The sequence below is a fragment of the Ruditapes philippinarum genome, unplaced genomic scaffold, assembly GCF_026571515.1.
Source record: "Ruditapes philippinarum isolate M1 unplaced genomic scaffold, ASM2657151v2 ctg1358_1_1_1_1, whole genome shotgun sequence".
NCBI lineage: Eukaryota > Metazoa > Mollusca > Bivalvia > Venerida > Veneridae > Ruditapes > Ruditapes philippinarum.
Window position 1 is genome coordinate 89,771 of NW_026864503.1, and position 18,350 is coordinate 108,120.

Genomic DNA, 18,350 nt, shown 5'->3' on the forward strand with positions numbered 1-18,350 from the left:
GCTGTTTGTTGTTTATTTTGTCAGGCAAACTTGACAAATTACTAGGATGCAGACAAACTAAGAACTCAAAAGATTTAAATTCATTCATGTCCTACACAGTCGTATAATTGATGGGCCAATAGAATGTTGCAGAGGTTCTAACCTGTAGCTATACGGGACTGTAGCTATACGGGATGCACTGTCCCCCATCTTTCTGTCTGTAATTGATTGCTAAATTGTCCATGTCGTACATGAATCACTATAAGCATTGTCATTAATCTTAAAACTTCGTCGCCAGCATTTCAAACCTGAAAAAAATCTTCAGGTACTGACCTAGGTTTAAACCCCTGGCCTCTCGATTGCAAGGCAGACACCAATTCACGTCGCTTAAGGGTTAACCCAACAGCAATTCTGTTGGAAACGGCGTACGTATACCTGTTATCAATAGAATAGTAACATTGTTAAAAACAACACTTACACTTATTAACTAAATGCATTACAAATCTATAAAACGGTTGCATAACGACAATATGAATACGAGGTTTTATACTATACTAGTATGTTCGACGTTGAAGTTTCGATTTCAAGCAAAAATGGACGCGGAACTAAGGACAGATAAAGAACATCAAAACTTTGTTTCCATTTATCGAGGTTTTGCATATGTTGGTGAAAAATTGGAGAGTTACACAAAAGAGGGACTGGATAGGACGTATCAAAACATTTACAAGACATTGGCGGGTTATCCTCCATGCAGACAGAACTGCAGCAGAAAGTATAAATGTCAGTATGGAAAGTAAGTAGAATGAATCTGTTTATAAACTTTTAGTGTAATGGCGTTGAGATGTAATCTTAATAATAATATTGCACAATCCTCCGTCTAGATTATGGGATTTTAATATCATCTTTAGGGAAGTATTTTTTTCTGATAAAGAAACACAAAATACATATATCTTTTGAAAGTGGATCGAAGTTTAAATTTGTTTAAACTTTCTTAACTGTACGAGCTGAATGTAATCGATCGCTGCATAAGATGTTTACTAAAGTATGTGTGCATAATGCGTAACAAATGAAATGCAAGAGTACTTTGATATGTAGTACTGCTGCTTTTATATATACGAAAAAACATATCTGGGGCAATATACTCCTAGATGTAAATTTGTTTGAGTCGTTAAATTAAAATAGAGACACAATAGAAACTTTTTTTTATTCATTCTAATTATCCTTATACATGACGACCTCCAAGGTACAGACATTTTTTTTCTAGTGCATAATTCATAAATTGTTCATAGAGGTTTACTAGGCAATGCTTTATGCTAAATATAGAGTCAAAGTATTTATCCACAATAAGACGTGCCAGTCTACATAAGGCAAGTGACTCGGAAGTACTTTTGTATTTTGCAGAAATATACAGAAAGATGCAACATGCCAAATATCTAAGCTCTGTGCTTTCACATAATAAAATAGGGAAAAACAGAATCCCTAAAGAAAGTCCAACACGGCAAAATTGTATAATGTTGCAGGCTCGGTTTGATTGAGCCTGTTCTTGGACGGTACTGAAAAGTGCAAGTTACCGTCCACGCTCCCTAGCACCGGCTTAAGCAAGTTTCAACATTTAAACACAAAAATGGTGAATTTTGAATTAAATGCTCAAGACTTAAATGCATTTTCCTATAAAAGTTTTTTTATTTATAAAAAGTGACCCGGGCGGGCCAATATTGAAATTAGGACATGATTAATAGAGTTTTGCAGAAGTTCACAAGCCAATGCTACATGCTTAAAACTTATAATTAGCTCTTAACATTGTAGTTTATCAAACTAAGACTTGTAACATTAGTTTCCTTTACAACACTATATTATATAAGTGACCCCAGGACAAGGTCAATATTGATCCAAGCTTCACTATTTTATACCAGTTAGTTTGTAATCCACAAAGTGATTTTACATGCCAAATATCTAAACTCTGGGCAAAGTATTTTCACAAATAAGTCTTAGATGTGTTTTAGCTCACTTCCGCACAATAACGTGCTCACAAAGAGCTATTGTGGTACCACTGTGTTCGTTCGTCGTCCGGGCGTCTGTCGACCATCTATAATATGTTTTTACTTAAATAATATCTCTTCTTCATAAACCCCTGCACCAATGGAGATGGTCCCCTCAAACATTGCTCAAATGGTTTCGGTCTGCTAAACAGAGCCAGAGCTTAAGATAGAAAAATGTTTAAATGACTTCTGGCGGGATAATCAGTACCTGCGGGTTCCGACCATTAAACTTCAGTTATCAGAATTTCGAGAAACAAAGTGATCCCTCGGAAGCAATATAAACAGCAAAATTAAATGAATATTACAGATTCGGTTTGATTGAGTCTGTACATGGGGTAAATGAAAACGTGCAACATCCCTCACGCCCCCTAGCACCTGATTAAGCGGTACTCAATACTCAACACTTAAAAGTGCTGGACTCAATTAACCAGAAACATATAACAACACTGAAGTGAAGTACGGGGCAATTTCTACAGTTGCCACACAGCACTTGACACCTGCAGTTGTGATGTATGATATTTGAGAACAAATGATTTCTCTGTAGCATTAAAAACAGTACAAGTCTCGTTTTACGATCATGCAGGGATAAACGGTGGCTCTTAACCATTAAAGACAACTCTTCAGCCACAAGTGTCTTGTTACTTAGTAAATTTGCATATTTTAATTTTTTACCAGTTTAATCAATAAGACTAAGATTAAATCATATAAACCCATGATCTCCTGAATAATTTTAATCTATATACAGAAAATTAGTTTGGTAAAAAAAGAATAACTTAAAAAGTAATAGATTTTTGGAGAGAACGATTTATTGGGATAAAACATATTAATAAAAGTCATACAAATTAATCTCCCTTTGTAATATTGTGACATTGACCTTGACCTGAGGAAGCCCATACATGCGCTCTGTACATCTCTGTATTTCTGCATAATAAATTTAATTTCCTATTGTCGCTTGAGGTCACAAACATTTGAAATAAATACATTATGACCAAGTGTGGCCCTGACCTGAGGAGGGTAAAAAATGAAAAACAAGAAAAACAAGATCAACAAGGATGGCGTTGTTCAATGAACGCAACCCCTGCAATCTGCACATCCCCTCACTATGGTTAACACTTCTCCTAAGTAGTTTCAATTTCCTTCCACCGGTTCGAGAGATTCAGACCGGACACAAAACTTACATGTAGTTTATATAATTCATGTAAAAATAAATGTAAAAAAATAGTTAATTTACGGAGGAAGATAAAAAAATGACTCCATTTTTAAAGGAATATTTGAAAAAAAAACGGAGTGATCTGATGATGAGAATTCTCGCATGAGTCAAGACCAATATCAAATTGAACATTAACATCGAAAAATTATTTCCAGTCCCCTCATGTCAAAAACCTTAGTGGAGTCCCTTTAGCAATAATAACACCCAGTTATATTAAAACATGACAATAACGTGATATACATCAACTTAATGATGATATTAAAAAGCAAAAGCTTAAACATAATGTGATGATGACTTACATTCCTGCACATTTAGTATAGATGATTCAGTACCGCTTAAGCAAATGCTAGAAGATGTTGCACAATATTTCACCTAAGTGTTGTTTTTCATGTTCTTCGGGATCATTTATTCCAGCCCATTTGAAAATCGAATACCGATTAAGCTGCTGCTTTGGAGCTTAAGAGATGCTACATATTTACCTTATCTCATATCACCAGATTCAATCAAACCAAGCCTGCATTAAATATCATAATGTTTTTATCATCCATTCCAGGGAATCTTCCTTATACTTCAGAATAGCGGCTGTAAAACATGGATTCGTACCTTAGAGCTGTTATACTTTTCTGGCCCTTCAGTAACGTTAAAAGAACTCCACTGAGGTTTAAAAGCCTAAAAACATAACATTTGAACTTCTTACATAAATGAGCTGGGGGACTTTAAACAGAAATATATGCAAAGATAATTAAGAAATATACTTTATAATAAATTGAAAATCGTATTTTGTATGCTTTTCTTTGCTCGATTTATCTTTGCACATAAGTTACTGATCTAGACCTACATCAAACGGTACATTTATCTGGAAAAAACATTTATAGTCCCGTCATGTCAAAAACCCTCAGTGGACTCCATTTAAATACCGCTTAAGCCGGTGCAAGAGAGTGTGAGTTTGCAATTCTTATGTAATTTTATGTTTTCATTCTTTGTTTACACATTTGTGGAGTGAACAGTCAATGTATCAAACCACATATATTACCATCTATTCGATTCAACACTTTTTTAACAGTGACTACCTGCTGCAAAATTATAAATGCAAAAATCAAGAACAATGTGCATGACAGATAGACTTAAGTGAAGTAAAAAGGAATTATATTTCTGAACCATCTTGATTATACAACACAAAGGAGTAATCCTCGAACCACATGAAAACATGTATTTACATTTCAAACAACATAAATATTGTTCACATAAAATGTAAACGTTATAACCATACAATAACCTTTTTTCTAAATCGCTTTGCTTAAACCAAAATAAAACATTTATTACCGAACAAGAGTTATAAGTCATACATGTATAGTTTAGGACATAATAAACAACAACACTAAAGTATGATGAAGACCTTTGCATTGTTTCTATATCGTTAAATATACATCAATACAAAATATAATAGCACTTTATTTCTGTGCATCTGACTTACATTTCATAATATTTACATCTTTCAGATGGTGCAGAACATGCAATGGCTGGCGAAATCATCTACTTAAAACTAGGAAATCACGAAATGTACCTTGGGAGCTAACTCATTCGTGGGAATGGCCTCGCTCTTATTCAAATATTATTGAAGTTTATCTTCCAGCCTCATGGCAAACCGATGACAAGGACATAAAGGACGTGTCCACTGCATGTTTTATTTGGGAAAATTGTTTAAACCAGTATATAATAAAACCGTTCATAATAAAGAATATCCGAAAGTTCAGAAATCAGTATTTTGCCCACAACACATCACTGAAAGCAACTGATTCCGAAAAAGGCAAAGTGTTTGATGTTTTAAAGGATCTGTTAAAAGAACAACATGTGCAAAGCCATATTGATGTACAGGAATGCCTCAACCATCTTTTTGATATTGAGCAGGGATACCAGATTGAAAAATGGATGGTTGCAGTTCAAGACTTAATTGAGCAACATGGGTTCAAATTGAATAAACTTGAAGACATTGCAACAGATATAAAACAGCAGCATCACATCCTAGGAGACATTCAGAACGGCCAGGACTTCTTAATTGAAGGGCAAGAGAATTTACGAAGAGAAGTTGAAAATATTCAGACAGATTTAACATTATTCAGGAGAGATTTTAATAAGTTATTTAAAGACAATGATTCAATTTTCTTGAAATTGTTTTCATGGGCAAATAGATGCATCCCAAAAACACAGATAATATTAGTTATCTCAGTTTTTCTATTAATAGTCTTTTTTTCTACGCTATGGATGTTTGTTTTCAAACATTTTGTGTACGAAACAGAAAAGGACAAATATCATGATGATCGAGGTATGTTATATATTAACGATATGAATAATGGTTATATTTTGTATACATCTATACATTGCTTGAATACTTTGGGCATTTTCTCGTTTTCTTTAGAACATTCCTTGTCATACATTTATTGATAGGCCAATCTAATTTGTTTAATTTGTCTAGTTTGGTTTTTTCATCTTTATATTATATGCACGGTTTGTTTAAAGCAAATTTGTAGAACCATTATTGTGGCTCACGTTTAGGTCTAAAATGTCAAATATACTTCTTTGTTTGATTATTCTCACATATTACAGCGTTTCGCGTATATGAACGATGTCTATCAGAAAATACAACTTAACTAGCAATAATCAGACTAATCCTCTGTCTTACAAAAATTTATATTTTGTCACATTTTAGCCAATGAGTCTGAATATATGTGATTTGCATAGCAATGTAAATGACTGTTATTTTTCTTTTCATTTTAACATACGTTTTTATTATTTATAATTTCATACAGATTTTACACTTCAATGCTTTGATAGCCATATAATCATTTTCTGCGATCTTGTTTTACAGCATGCATGTCTGAACAATACAGTGTACCGTTTCCTCAAGATCTTCCACTCCTGGGGTATTTGAATGAGCATAAGACACTTGTTGGTCGCCAATGGCTAATGGAAAGTTTACAATACGATCTGTTCAATTCCAACAGTAAAAACCATGGTATTGTACTTGTTGCCGAAATGGGTTACGGTAAATCTGCATTTGTTTCAAAACTATTATGTCCGGGACCGATGAAGTTTGCCAATGATATTAATAAACACATTGTTGCTTTTCATGTATGCAAATTTGATGTACAAAGCACTCATTTGTTAGAGCGATTAATACGCAGACTTGTTGGTTTCTTCGCAAAAAAAAGTGCAGAATATGGTAACATAGTATCAATGTTTCCCGAGAGTCACATTTTGTTTAACAGAGATAGTTGTAACAAAGAACCCGAAGCTTGCTTTGACCAAGGCGTAACTATACCATTAAAACAGTTAACTAGTGTCTCAGATTCACCATGGGTTATAGTTGTAGATGCCATTGACGAGTGTGGGCGATCTGGAAATAATCCAGTTTTAAACCTTTTGTCAGACAGAATTAGACAGCTTCCAAAATGGCTCAAGTTTCTTATTACTTCCAGACATGTCTCACAACTAACAATGCTAAAAAAAATGAAGCTTGATTATCTGTACTCAAATGACCCAAGAAATATAGAGGACATAAAGACTTTTATTGAAAAATCATTTCCAAAACATACTCACAGAGATATGATAAACAATCTTGTTTATAAAAGTGAAGGAAATTTTGTATATATCATCCAAGCATTAAAATGGGTTATCGATAACAAAGACAATGAAACCGTCCCTGACTTTCCTACAGATCTAGGCGATGTTTATGACATCAATTTTGGTAGACAGTTTGGTGGTACATCTTTTAGGATTCCAAAATTAATATTTGAGATTATTTGTTCCACGTTGAATCCTGTTTCAAAATCAGAAATTTTTGCCATTCTAAAATCTTCAAACATTTCATTGACAAAAGACGAGTTTGACCTGTATTTTAAGTCCTTAAGCTTCTTCCTAAGAGAAGGTGAAGATGTTGGCATATCTCACCAAGCTTTATATTTTTGGCTTATTGATAAACGTAATGAAAATTATCAAATTTCACTTAAGAATGGCCATACTCTTATATCTAAATATTTGTTTAGTAAAATAGCTGACAATTATACGAAGAATATTGTTGATTTGGCAATTCATGTTGCAAACTCTGCTGATATTTCTTTAAGAAAAATGTTTCTCTCATCAACCTTTTTGATAAGTAACGAGGTACAAAAGGAGCCTATTTTGCATAAGTTGATTTGGAAAACGCCATGTGTTGAGGCACTAGAGTTATTGACAAATCATTTCCCTGATGTAAATGCTTTTAACGAAGGAAATGTTACACCGTCATTTGTGGCAGCAGCGAAAGGACATACTGACCAGATAAATCTTTTACACAACAAAGGTGCAAATCTTAATTTTATTGTTAAAGGTCAAATGTTGATAAATTCTTATGAGGTATTCAACAAGTTAGAAATGATAAAATTGTATTATTATTCAGGATATAGTTTATTGCATATTGCATCACAACATGGACATCATTCAACCGTAAAGTATATTTTAGCATTTAACCATTCTTTGGTTTATGTAAGAAATACTTTGGGGTTGAATGCTGGTCACGTTGCATGTGAGAATGGACATTTAAATGTGGTCAAAGAAATGACATCCCTTCATACCAAAACATTCTTCTATGAATGTATGTATTATGCGTCTAAACGAAATCATAAACATATTGCAGCATGGCTTGTGTCAAATGGATTTACGTTTGACTGTATTTCCGACCAGATGTCCATTGAAGCTTTCCAAAACGTAACCAAGTTTGATCATTTCCATTTAATTGAGCATGGTTTTGCTACTTTTCCGAACGATTCTTTAAATTTACACCTTATCGTCCCATTAGATGTTTGGTGGATTATTTTTAAACATAATCCACTCATAACAGCAATCAAAACTGGTTCAATGGATGTAGCTATATATTTACTAAATACTTTTTATAAAGCACGCAAATGTTATGATGCATTTGGATATACCGCGGCACTAACAAGTGTTCGCTTTAACCGTACCGAACTTTACCCACTATTAAACAAAGAAATAGCATCAGACAAATGTGGAAAAATTCCAAACCATCTAAAACTAAAAACAGAGGAGCCAATGCATGCTTTAATAGATACTTTCTTATCAGACAAATGTCCTGAAAATGGATCAGTATCACATGTTGTAGCTTTATATGCTCCAGATGACCAAATTTATTCTCATGTTATTAGGAATAGGCTCGATGTGAACTGGAACCACTCTGATAGCTTTGGAAATTATCCAATTCATTACGCTGTTGCTAACCGAAATTTTCTTTTTATTTATTTGTTTGAAAAAGTAACACTTTTATCAAAAAGTAAACATTTTTCATTGCTAGATATATTGACTTTAAATGGCTCAACTGCTTTTCACACATCTGCCATTTCTGACCAATATTTAATCATGTTTTTACTAACTGATTCTTTTGAGAAGCCAGTTCCGGACATAAAAGACTACAACGGACGTGGGATAATGCATTATTTAGTCTTAAAAGAGTTTGATGGTGTTGTTAGCAGTCCGGAAATGGAATCGCATAAGCAATCATTACATACTCTCCGCTATTTGCTGGAGATATCAAACCATTCTCTTTCGACACGTGACAGTTTTGGTAGAAACATATTACACTACAGTATGAAAAACGGGCATTACCATGTAGTTTTATACTTGCTTCAATATCAGAAGACAATCTTTTACTCAATGTTAACAGATATAGATAACGAAAGAACTAATCCATTTGACTTTGCTCTGAAGAAGTACGAAAGAAAGAATTTCGTCATAGTGTTACCAAAACATGCTATGTTTTCTGACATATACTTAAGTTCCGCAAATATCAAAGCGAATGACTTCCCAAACATTATGTCATCATGGGAGCTTACAATGCAATATGTTATATCGATATTCTCTGCCGAACAATACCATCTCTTCGTTGAGCCAAATTTGAAGTTTATAATGGAGAAAAGTCCGTATCTTCTGACTACTGTATTGGTATATCATAAAAATGTAAAATTGAAAAGATTACAACGTCTGCTAGTTGAAAGTCACGTCAATCCTCTTACAGCTTATATGCATTTTGTCGTTGCTCGCCATAAACCGTTAGCATTTATTTCATGTAACCAACCACTATCCTTATCACCTTTGCACTTTGTATTACTTACACACGATTATCACGTTTCAGTTTTTAATTTACGTTTACATGATGTCGACTATCATAATTTCCTTTACATGATTTTCAAAGAAAATAAAAAATCTAATGCGTTTAAATGTCCCGATGTAAATGGATTTAACATATTTCACTATTCTTTAATCGGTGGTAATTTTCAATCGGCCAGAATCCTCATGAGAGAAAATATAACCATAACAAATAAATACGTATCTTTAAAAGACGTTTTCTTGATGACTATGCAAGCTCGTTTAAAAAGCGACCAACGAAATTATATCAAATGTAATGAGCAACCGTCCGAGCAATCGCAGGAAAAATGTTCAGATAAGTTTCTTCTAGAATTGTTTAATTTGAAAAAGAGATCGTTTAATTATAACTTTTTTTGTGATAATAAAACAATGGAATTATCTCTTGTGCATTTGTTTGCAATAAATGGAATGTCTCTAACTATAGCAGCTGTTGCAGAAATGTTTGGGAAGGAAATATTGACTTGTCAAAATAGTGACCGATTTACTCCCTTGTATTTTGCAAAACTCTTTCAACAAGAAGACATTGTGTCTTTGGTTGGTGATCATTACGGTTTAACGCTTCCAATTGTCCAAGCAGAAGAATGGTTAATTTGGTCTATGTTGACCATGTTTACACAAACAAATATTTCCGAACGGTTATTTCCTTTCTCAAATTCGTTGGTCTGTCCACACTATTCTACCAGGCATTTATTGAAAGATTCAGTTTTGGTTCACAATTTTTTTAAGGATTTATCACTAATGGGTGTCCCAAATTATTCCCACATTTGTGATAAGGTCTTAGGTAAGTTGTTATCGTCAGATATACCGGATATTGTATCTTTCATAAATCTTTTCGAATTATTATATTTGAACAATGAATCGATTTCATGTAATTCGCGAGTAGTTGCACTTATGCAACAACACAAAATGTTTCAAACTACAATAATAGATTTCATATCTTTTCAACATATAAACGGATGTCACGTTACTAAAAAACTTTTGAAACCATTTCTTGCTAAATGCTATCAAGTAAATAATTTATTTACAAAGATGAAAACTAGAATATTCAATGATTGTGAAAACACATCTAGTTTCATTTTGGAGGGAGTGATAACCTATCAATTGGTAGTTTCAGCAAGGCAGTTATGCTTTAAACTACAACGATTGTATAAAAGTGTAGCTATATCTTTTTTTTTACAGTACGGAAAAACATTTAAAATTCGACTGCCAGAATCATACGAGTTTATGCAATTTAGAAGGACAGCGCTTAAATTCAATGTTCACGAAAAATTTAGTGGGTTATCAAAACTTCAACCACTTGTTGCCATGAATTACACTTCTTTACATAGGCATAGATATCTAAACATAGTAAAGTCAACAATCGCTTATAAATATTTGAAACCTCATATTGTTGTAGACATATTCAGTGTAAGAAAGTTGCTTGACCAGTCTAAGAATGAAGTTGATGTTATTAAAAATTTCCTATTGAAAGAACCTTTTAAAGATTTAGGATAGATATATCAATATGATTATATACACTAATCAGTTAAAACAGGACAAAATTTAGTGCCTTTTGGGTCGTTTTAAGCAGTAATTATTTTCTTATTGATCTTAATATATCTATGTCAACGCACTTTGTTCTGCAACATTATTATTTTAAGATAATCGATATTCTGTGCATGAAATAAGTGACAATGTTGTTAATTTGTAAATATTTACTTTATGATATTTTATCAGAGTTGTTGTATACATGTAGTTGTATCATAGCCGTTTTCTTCTTTTCAGGATTTTTTTTTCAAATTTAATTGTTCACTTCATGTCATTTTATCTTGATCGATGCATCCATGGTGATGTACATACACTATTGAAATTATTTCGCCTCTGATGTACATGTTTTATTTGTATGGTATTATGATCATGAACCGCAATGATTGATTGATTGATTGATTGATTGATTAATTGATTGATTGATTGATTGAATTTAAATTTAAACTCTTTAGTATATATAACAAACAATTGTATAATATGAAAATGAAATGTATTTATAGAACATTATCACAGTATTATATTTTATTTTGTATTACGTGTACTATTGGATTCATTGAATTGTTATGTATGAACTTGTTATATTGTAAATAAATAATTGAAAAAGAGTGAATGTATAGGTTTTTACTGTTCCTTTGCAAGGAAAAAAAACAACAACAAAAATACAAAGAATAGATGAAAGTCAAAACACTACTTTGTTAACATTTCGCTACTTTAATTTCACATTCAATGTTACCGTCTTGACCGACTGACTGATAAGTATCTAACATGCTCAAAAACCAATATTTTAACGTTATAAAACTCATTCTTGCCCTTTATTAAGACAGATCTGAGATATAAGAGATATAATGTGTCTTTAAATCATTTCACATTACATCAAAAGTGGTTTTGCAGTGAATAAACTTATTCACATAACTTATAATTTTCCAAACCATAGAAAAATCTGGAGAAAGAGTGATCCATCGGAAACTTTAATCGAAGCAAAAATCGTAAAAATTGCCGACTAGGTTTTAATGAGTCTGTACGTTAAGGAAATAACAGGTGCAAAATCCCCCACACCCCTAGAACCATCTTAAGCGATACCCTCAATCTCTAGATAGTAACTATACTAGTTAAATTTCTTGACTTTTACAGCAGCTTACTATTCTAATGATAATTAATTGTTAATTAAGTCTAAGAATATCATTTTCCAGCGAATTTTAATGTGCATTGACACAAGGTACCACATTTCAAATAAAAAACCTTTAGCAGAAATGTCTATAATAAAAATGGATGCATTGAATTATCGCCTGCAATATGATCATTCATATTTTTTTATCCTTTTTCGAGTAACAGGATGCAGGTAGTTTAATCCTTGCTATTTTTATGAATTTTGTTGAAAATCATGAGTCTTCGTGAATCATTTATTCCAGCAATTTTCTAAAATTCAACAGACAGCGCGATGCTTGCTTTATTACCTGAGGACTCCAGCCGCAGGAATGAAATTAATTTTGAGTAAGTAATTTTAATGAAACACTTATAAAAACATATAAAAATGTATACAAATTTTTATCTTTAAAACATAACAAAATATTGTGTCGAAATATAAAAGTAGACCAAACGGATTAATGTCGTGTATTTGGATATGGATTAACTGACACTACGTTATACTATTGTATAAGTTCGCTTATTTCGACGCATAATTATGCAGCTAGACTCAATGTTTCGAGTTCCATTTTTTGCCACATTTGTAACGTGGTTGTGAGCAATTTTTTCTCCATTAAGTAACTAGCAAAGATAGGCAAAATATAAATGACTGATATTTTAATGCAAATAAGAAACTACTGTCAAACAAAATTTTATTTGTATCAAAATCAAACTAGTGTATGAAGTTTTTCATATGTTACAACTAGTTTATATATCTTAGAAGAAACTTTTGATTTAAAAAAAAAAGCGAAAAACAGAATTCCTCAAGAATGCCCAAAATGTTGCAGGCTCTGTTGGATTGAGCCTGTTCATGGACGGAACTGGAAAGTACCGTCCACATCATCTGGCACCGGTTGAAGCAGAATTCAACATTTAAACTTGAAGATGTTGAATTTGAATTAAGAAACATCCGAAGATGTGTTCATACGGCGGTTTATCATGGAACCTTCAATGTGACACGCTCGCGCCATTCCATGAAAAACTGCGTATGGTCCCAAAGTAAAAGATGCGTGTGTCCTAAAAGAGACAGCAATGGGCGAAACTAAATAAAATTGAATTTAGAAAGGGGACCAGAGGTTTTGAATCCCGCTTGCAACATATCTTTAGGACAATAATAAAGTATTCAAGTAGAGATACTGGAACCGCAAATCTAGAAAAGGTTCGAATAGAAAGAATAAAGGATACAACAAACCATTATATTTCTAGAAAAGAATTAAATTGAAGTAAAGCTGATTGCCATAAATCCCAACAGGATCTGTTTTTCTAAAAGTTTAAAAATAATGTCCTCTGCAGGAAACTTTTGAACTTGTTCAAAATGTAATTGAAAACTAGAACTATCACTAAATGTGATTAATACCCCCACAAGACTGCTTCGGAAATGAGGATGTTACTAGTAACAGAATACCTTGTAAACGAATTGAAATATAGAGTTATGGTTGTGGGCAATTAAAGATAGTTGTGGTTCTTATGTGTTGCATTTCCTTTCAATGTTGCATTTCCTTTCAATGTGGTTGGCCATTGATGAAGTTTAATTGAATTAGTCTGTAATAAGTCCAGAAAGACAAAGAAAAGGAACAAAGGGTAATAACTCTATAAATACAGAAGATAGAGTTATAGTTATTGTGCACTGCACTTCCTCTTATTGTGCTTGACCATTGTATGAAGTTGTTTTGAATTCCAACCAGTACGTTTTAAGTTATGCTCCTGACAAGAAAAAGTATCAAAGGGCAGTAACTCTGTATTTTGTCAAAATGGAGTTATTGCTCTTGTGCACTGCACTTCCTTTTAATGTCCTTGACAACTGTATGAAGTTGTATTGAATTTCAAACAGTAGTTTTCAAGTTATGCTCTGGACAAGGAAAAGTAACAAAGGGCAATAACTCTGAAATTAGTCAAGATGGAGTTATGGTTCTTGTGCACTGCACTTCCTCTCAATGTGCTTGACCATTGTATGAAGTTATATTGAATTCAAACCATTAGTCTTCAAGTAATGGTCCGGACACAAAGGCAATGGAAAAGTAACAAAGGGCAATAACTCTGTAATTACTTTAGATAGAGTTATGGTTCTTGTGTACTGCACTTCCCCTTATTGTGTTTGACAATTGTATGAAGTTGTTTTGAATTCCAACCAGTAGTTTTCAAGTTATGCCCTGGACAAGGAAAAGTAACAAAGGGCAATAACTCTGTAATTAGTCAAGATAGAGTTATGGTTCTTATGCACTGCACTTCCTCTCAATGTGCTTGACCATTGTATGTAGTTATATTGAATTCCAACCATTAGTCTTCAATTTATGGTTCCGGACAAAAAAATAAATGGAAAAGTAACAAAGGGCAATAACTCTGTAATTACTTTAGATAGAGTTATAGTTCTTGTGCACTGCACTTCCCCTTATTGTGTTTAACAATTGTATGAAGTTGTTTTGAATTCCAACCAAATGTTTTCAAGTTATGCCCCGGACAAGGAAAAGTAACAAAGGGCAATAACTCTGTAATTAGTCAAGATAGAGTTATGGTTCTTATGCACTGCACTTCCGCTCAATGTGCTTGACCATTGCATGTAGTTATATTGAATTCAAACAATTAGTCTTCAAGTTATGGTCCGGACAAAAAAAGCAATGGAAAAGCAACAAAGGGCAATAACTCTGTAATTACTTTAGATAGAGTTATGGTTCTTGTGCACTGCACTTCCCCTTATTGTGTTTGACAATTGTATGAAGTTGTTTTGAATTCCAACCAGTAGTTTTCAAGTTATGCCCCGGACAAGGAAAAGTAACAAAGGGCAATAACTCTGTAATTAGTCAAGGTAGAGTTATGGTTCTTATGCAATGCACTTCCTCTCAATGTGCTTGACCATTGTATGTAGTTATATTGAATTCAAACTATTAGTCTTCAAGTTATGGTCCGGACAAAAAAAACAATGGAAAAGCAACAAAGGGCAATAACTCTGTAATTACTTTAGATAGAGTTATGGTTCTTGTGCACTGCACTTCCCCTTATTGTGTTTAACTATTGTATGAAGTTGTTTTGAATTCCAACCAGTTGTTTTCAAGTTATGCCCCGGACAAGGAAAAGTAACAAAGGGCAGTAACTCTGTAATTAGTCAAGATAGAGTTATGGTTCTTATGCACTGCACTTCCTCTCAATGTGCTTGACCATTGCATGTAGTTATATTGAATTCAAACAATTAGTCTTCAAGTTATGGTCCGGACAAAAAAAAGCAATGGAAAAGCAACAAAGAGCAATAACTCTGTAATAACTTTAGATAGAGTTATGGTTCTTGTGCACTGCACTTCCCCTTATTGTGTTTGACAATTGTATGAAGTTGTTTTGAATTCCAACCAGTAGTTTTCAAGTTATGCCCCGGACAAGGAAAAGTAACAAAGGGCAATAACTCTGTAATTAGTCAAGATAGAGTTATGGTTCTTATGCACTGCACTTCCTCTCAATGTGCTTGACCATTGTATGTAGTTATATTGAATTCAAACTATTAGTCTTCAAGTTATGGTCCGGACAAAAAAAGCAATGGAAAAGCAACAAAGGGCAATAACTCTGTAATTACTTTAGATAGTGTTATGGTTCTTGTGCACTGCACTTCCCCTTATTGTGTTTGACAATTGTATGAAGTTGTTTTGAATTCCAACCAGTAGTTTTCAAGTTATGCCCCGGACAAGGAAAAGTAACAAAGGGCAATAACTCTGTAATTAGTCAAGATAGAGTTATGGTTCTTATGCACTGCACTTCCTCTCAATGTGCTTGACCATTGTATGTAGTTATATTGAATTCCAACCATAAGTCTTCAAGTTATGCTCCGGACAAGGAAAATGCAACGGACGTCTTGACCGACCGACCGACCGCCCGACCAACCGACCGACCGATCGACCACCGGGTGACTCCTATATACCCCCCCCCCCAAACTTCGTATTTGGGGGTATAATGAAAATGTATTTTCTTTTAGATATGTCATGCTGTTTGCAATTATAAAGATCACCTTGATTATATTTACTAATTACTGGTAAGCTTGAATGTATACATGCATACAAGTATTAAAACTGCTAGGAATCGCCTCGCAGCCGGGTATTTTTGTTATTTTCATTAAATAGAATCACTCCTAAACATTAGAGCATATGTTTCTACCTTTAAGAGAAAAACTCTGAATCCTGTTAGCCCTATAGGGGCCTTCACTGGTTTCGAGATTCGTACATGAAGATAGTTTTTCAATTCTTTATACGAGGAAGTCAAAGGCCGGGACCGCGAAGCCCAGCTAAAGTCTGCGCGTGTATATTTAAAAGAAATTAAATAAAAACAATTAAAGAAAATATAGAATTTTATACCAATCAATGAAATTTTCAGTGTCAGTCCTTGTCGGACGCCGCCATTTTCAATGTAACTCACTCATAATAGGCGGGATATTCCGATAACGAACAATCGCTACTTTTCGGATTATTAATCGTCAAGTATTCCAAGTGAAAACGGAAGCGGTGCATAAAATACCGAATGACACCTTGATACCGGAAAAAATGAAAGAATTGTTTTAACGGACTTCTCCGTACATAGGCTTTGCCTAAATTCACATTTTAGGTTATCATACAAAAAATATGGCGGCTGGCGTGCCCCATAGGCACCCTGTTCTGGTATATCCATTGAATCAACTTCATCTATCAAGTATCTTCAAACCACTTGCCCCTCACCGCTGTGGGTTCGAATCCCGACAGGGACTTTGGATTCTTTCATGTGATGAAGCTATCCAGCTAGCTTACGGAACGTCGGTGGTTCTACTCAGGTGCCCGTTCGTGCCTGAAATAATGCACGGAATGGCATCTGAGGTCTTCCTCCACCAGTAAAGCTGGAACGTCGCGATATGACCTATACTGTGTCGATGTGACGTAAAACCCAAAACAAAACAAACAAAACAAAATCAAGTATCTTGGGATTACTATAGACCAAAATCTGTCATTTTGAGCCATGGCCGAGTCTGTTCTTAAGAAGGCCAACTCTCGGTTAAAATTTCTTTACCGCAAGAAAGAGTTTCTTACTCAGCATACCAAGAAACTTCTGGTTGTGTCTCTTATTCAGTGTCACTATGTTTACGCATGCTCTGTTTGGTATAATAGCTTGACACAGTCTTTAAAAAATAAGTTACAAACTTGTCAAAACAAAATAATGAGATTTGTACTTGACTTGGATTCCAGAGCCCATATTGACCCATCCCACTTTAAGTCCCTTAACTGGTTACCGGTCCACAGAAGAGTTGAACAGATAATGTTGTGTCATGTTTTTAACAAAAAAATGGCCTGTCTGCGGATTACATGTCTGAACACTTTATTTCGCAAGATTCCGTACATAATTATAGTACAAGACTTAGTCAAAAGGGTGGGTATTGTCTACCTAAGGTCAAAGGTCAGGGTTCTAAATCCTAGTTAACGGAGATCAACAGGCTACAAAGTTTTAAGGTTGCCATCAAAAGTCATCTTATGAACAGTATTTAATTTTTTTTTACTATGTTTTTACATATTTCGGCTCAGGATTTTAAATTGTCTGCTATTTATCTTTTTACAATTTTAGTAAAGTGTTTTAAATCCTAGCTGTAAACAGGAGTATCATTAACTCAAGATTTGACTGTGATATACATATTTATGATTTATTAGTATTTTTAAACATGATTATATTTAGGTCTGACTCTATATGTCATGCCGCCAATACAAAGAACCACAATGGAAATAAGAGCTTTTTTGCCCTTTTTGTGTTATCCTTGGTTTTGGTGAGCATGTCATAGTTTTCTCGTATGTGATATAGTATTTAATAATGCTCATTAGTTTATCCTATGTTATGTTGTCAACTATGTATATATGCTTCCTTTGCCGAAATAAATCTATCTATCTATCTACCACCCCTTTTTGAGGTCTTCGTCGTCCGTTTTGTTATCGTAGTAAATACTCCATTCTGATTGGCTTAGAGCAGGCTGTGAACGGACAGAAATGGTCAACTTACTTTTCGTTTCGGAATTTTCAATCATAGCCATGGATTTGTTTAAATATTCTAAAATTATGTTTGACAATATTTTTCGTCCTCTTTTGAACTACATTGAACGTACACATTTTTCTATTTCCCGTATGGGAAATGGGTTTTTTTTTAATTTAATTCTAATCTTAGTTATTTATTTATTATAATTCATATTTCATTCAGTTGGCTGGTCATCTTTATCATATCTAAACGAAATA

The 18,350-nt window shown here is 33.7% G+C and overlaps 1 protein-coding gene across 1 annotated transcript; it reads left to right on the forward strand.

Annotated features, from left to right (window-relative positions):
• The first annotated feature begins 559 nt into the window (after positions 1 to 559).
• LOC132725818 (uncharacterized) lies at positions 560 to 11,549 on the forward strand. The gene is made up of 3 exons (XM_060711005.1): positions 560 to 772; positions 4,728 to 5,551; positions 6,095 to 11,549. Exons 1-3 carry the CDS (start codon positions 573 to 575, stop codon positions 10,915 to 10,917), a joined length of 5,847 nt encoding a protein of 1,948 aa, XP_060566988.1. The 5' UTR covers positions 560 to 572; the 3' UTR covers positions 10,918 to 11,549.
• The last annotated feature ends 6,801 nt before the right edge of the window (positions 11,550 to 18,350 follow it).

What these genes read in the sequence shown, in the direction of transcription:
- LOC132725818 (XM_060711005.1), top strand. Translation starts at nt 573, where the DNA reads ATGGACGCGGAACTAAGGACAGATAAAGAACATCAAAACTTTGTTTCC. An exon ending in TATAAATGTCAGTATGGAAA is followed by an intron (nt 773 to 4,727) that starts GTAAGTAGAATG and finishes TACATCTTTCAG; the next exon opens with ATGGTGCAGAACATGCAATG. An exon ending in CAAATATCATGATGATCGAG is followed by an intron (nt 5,552 to 6,094) that starts GTATGTTATATA and finishes CTTGTTTTACAG; the next exon opens with CATGCATGTCTGAACAATAC.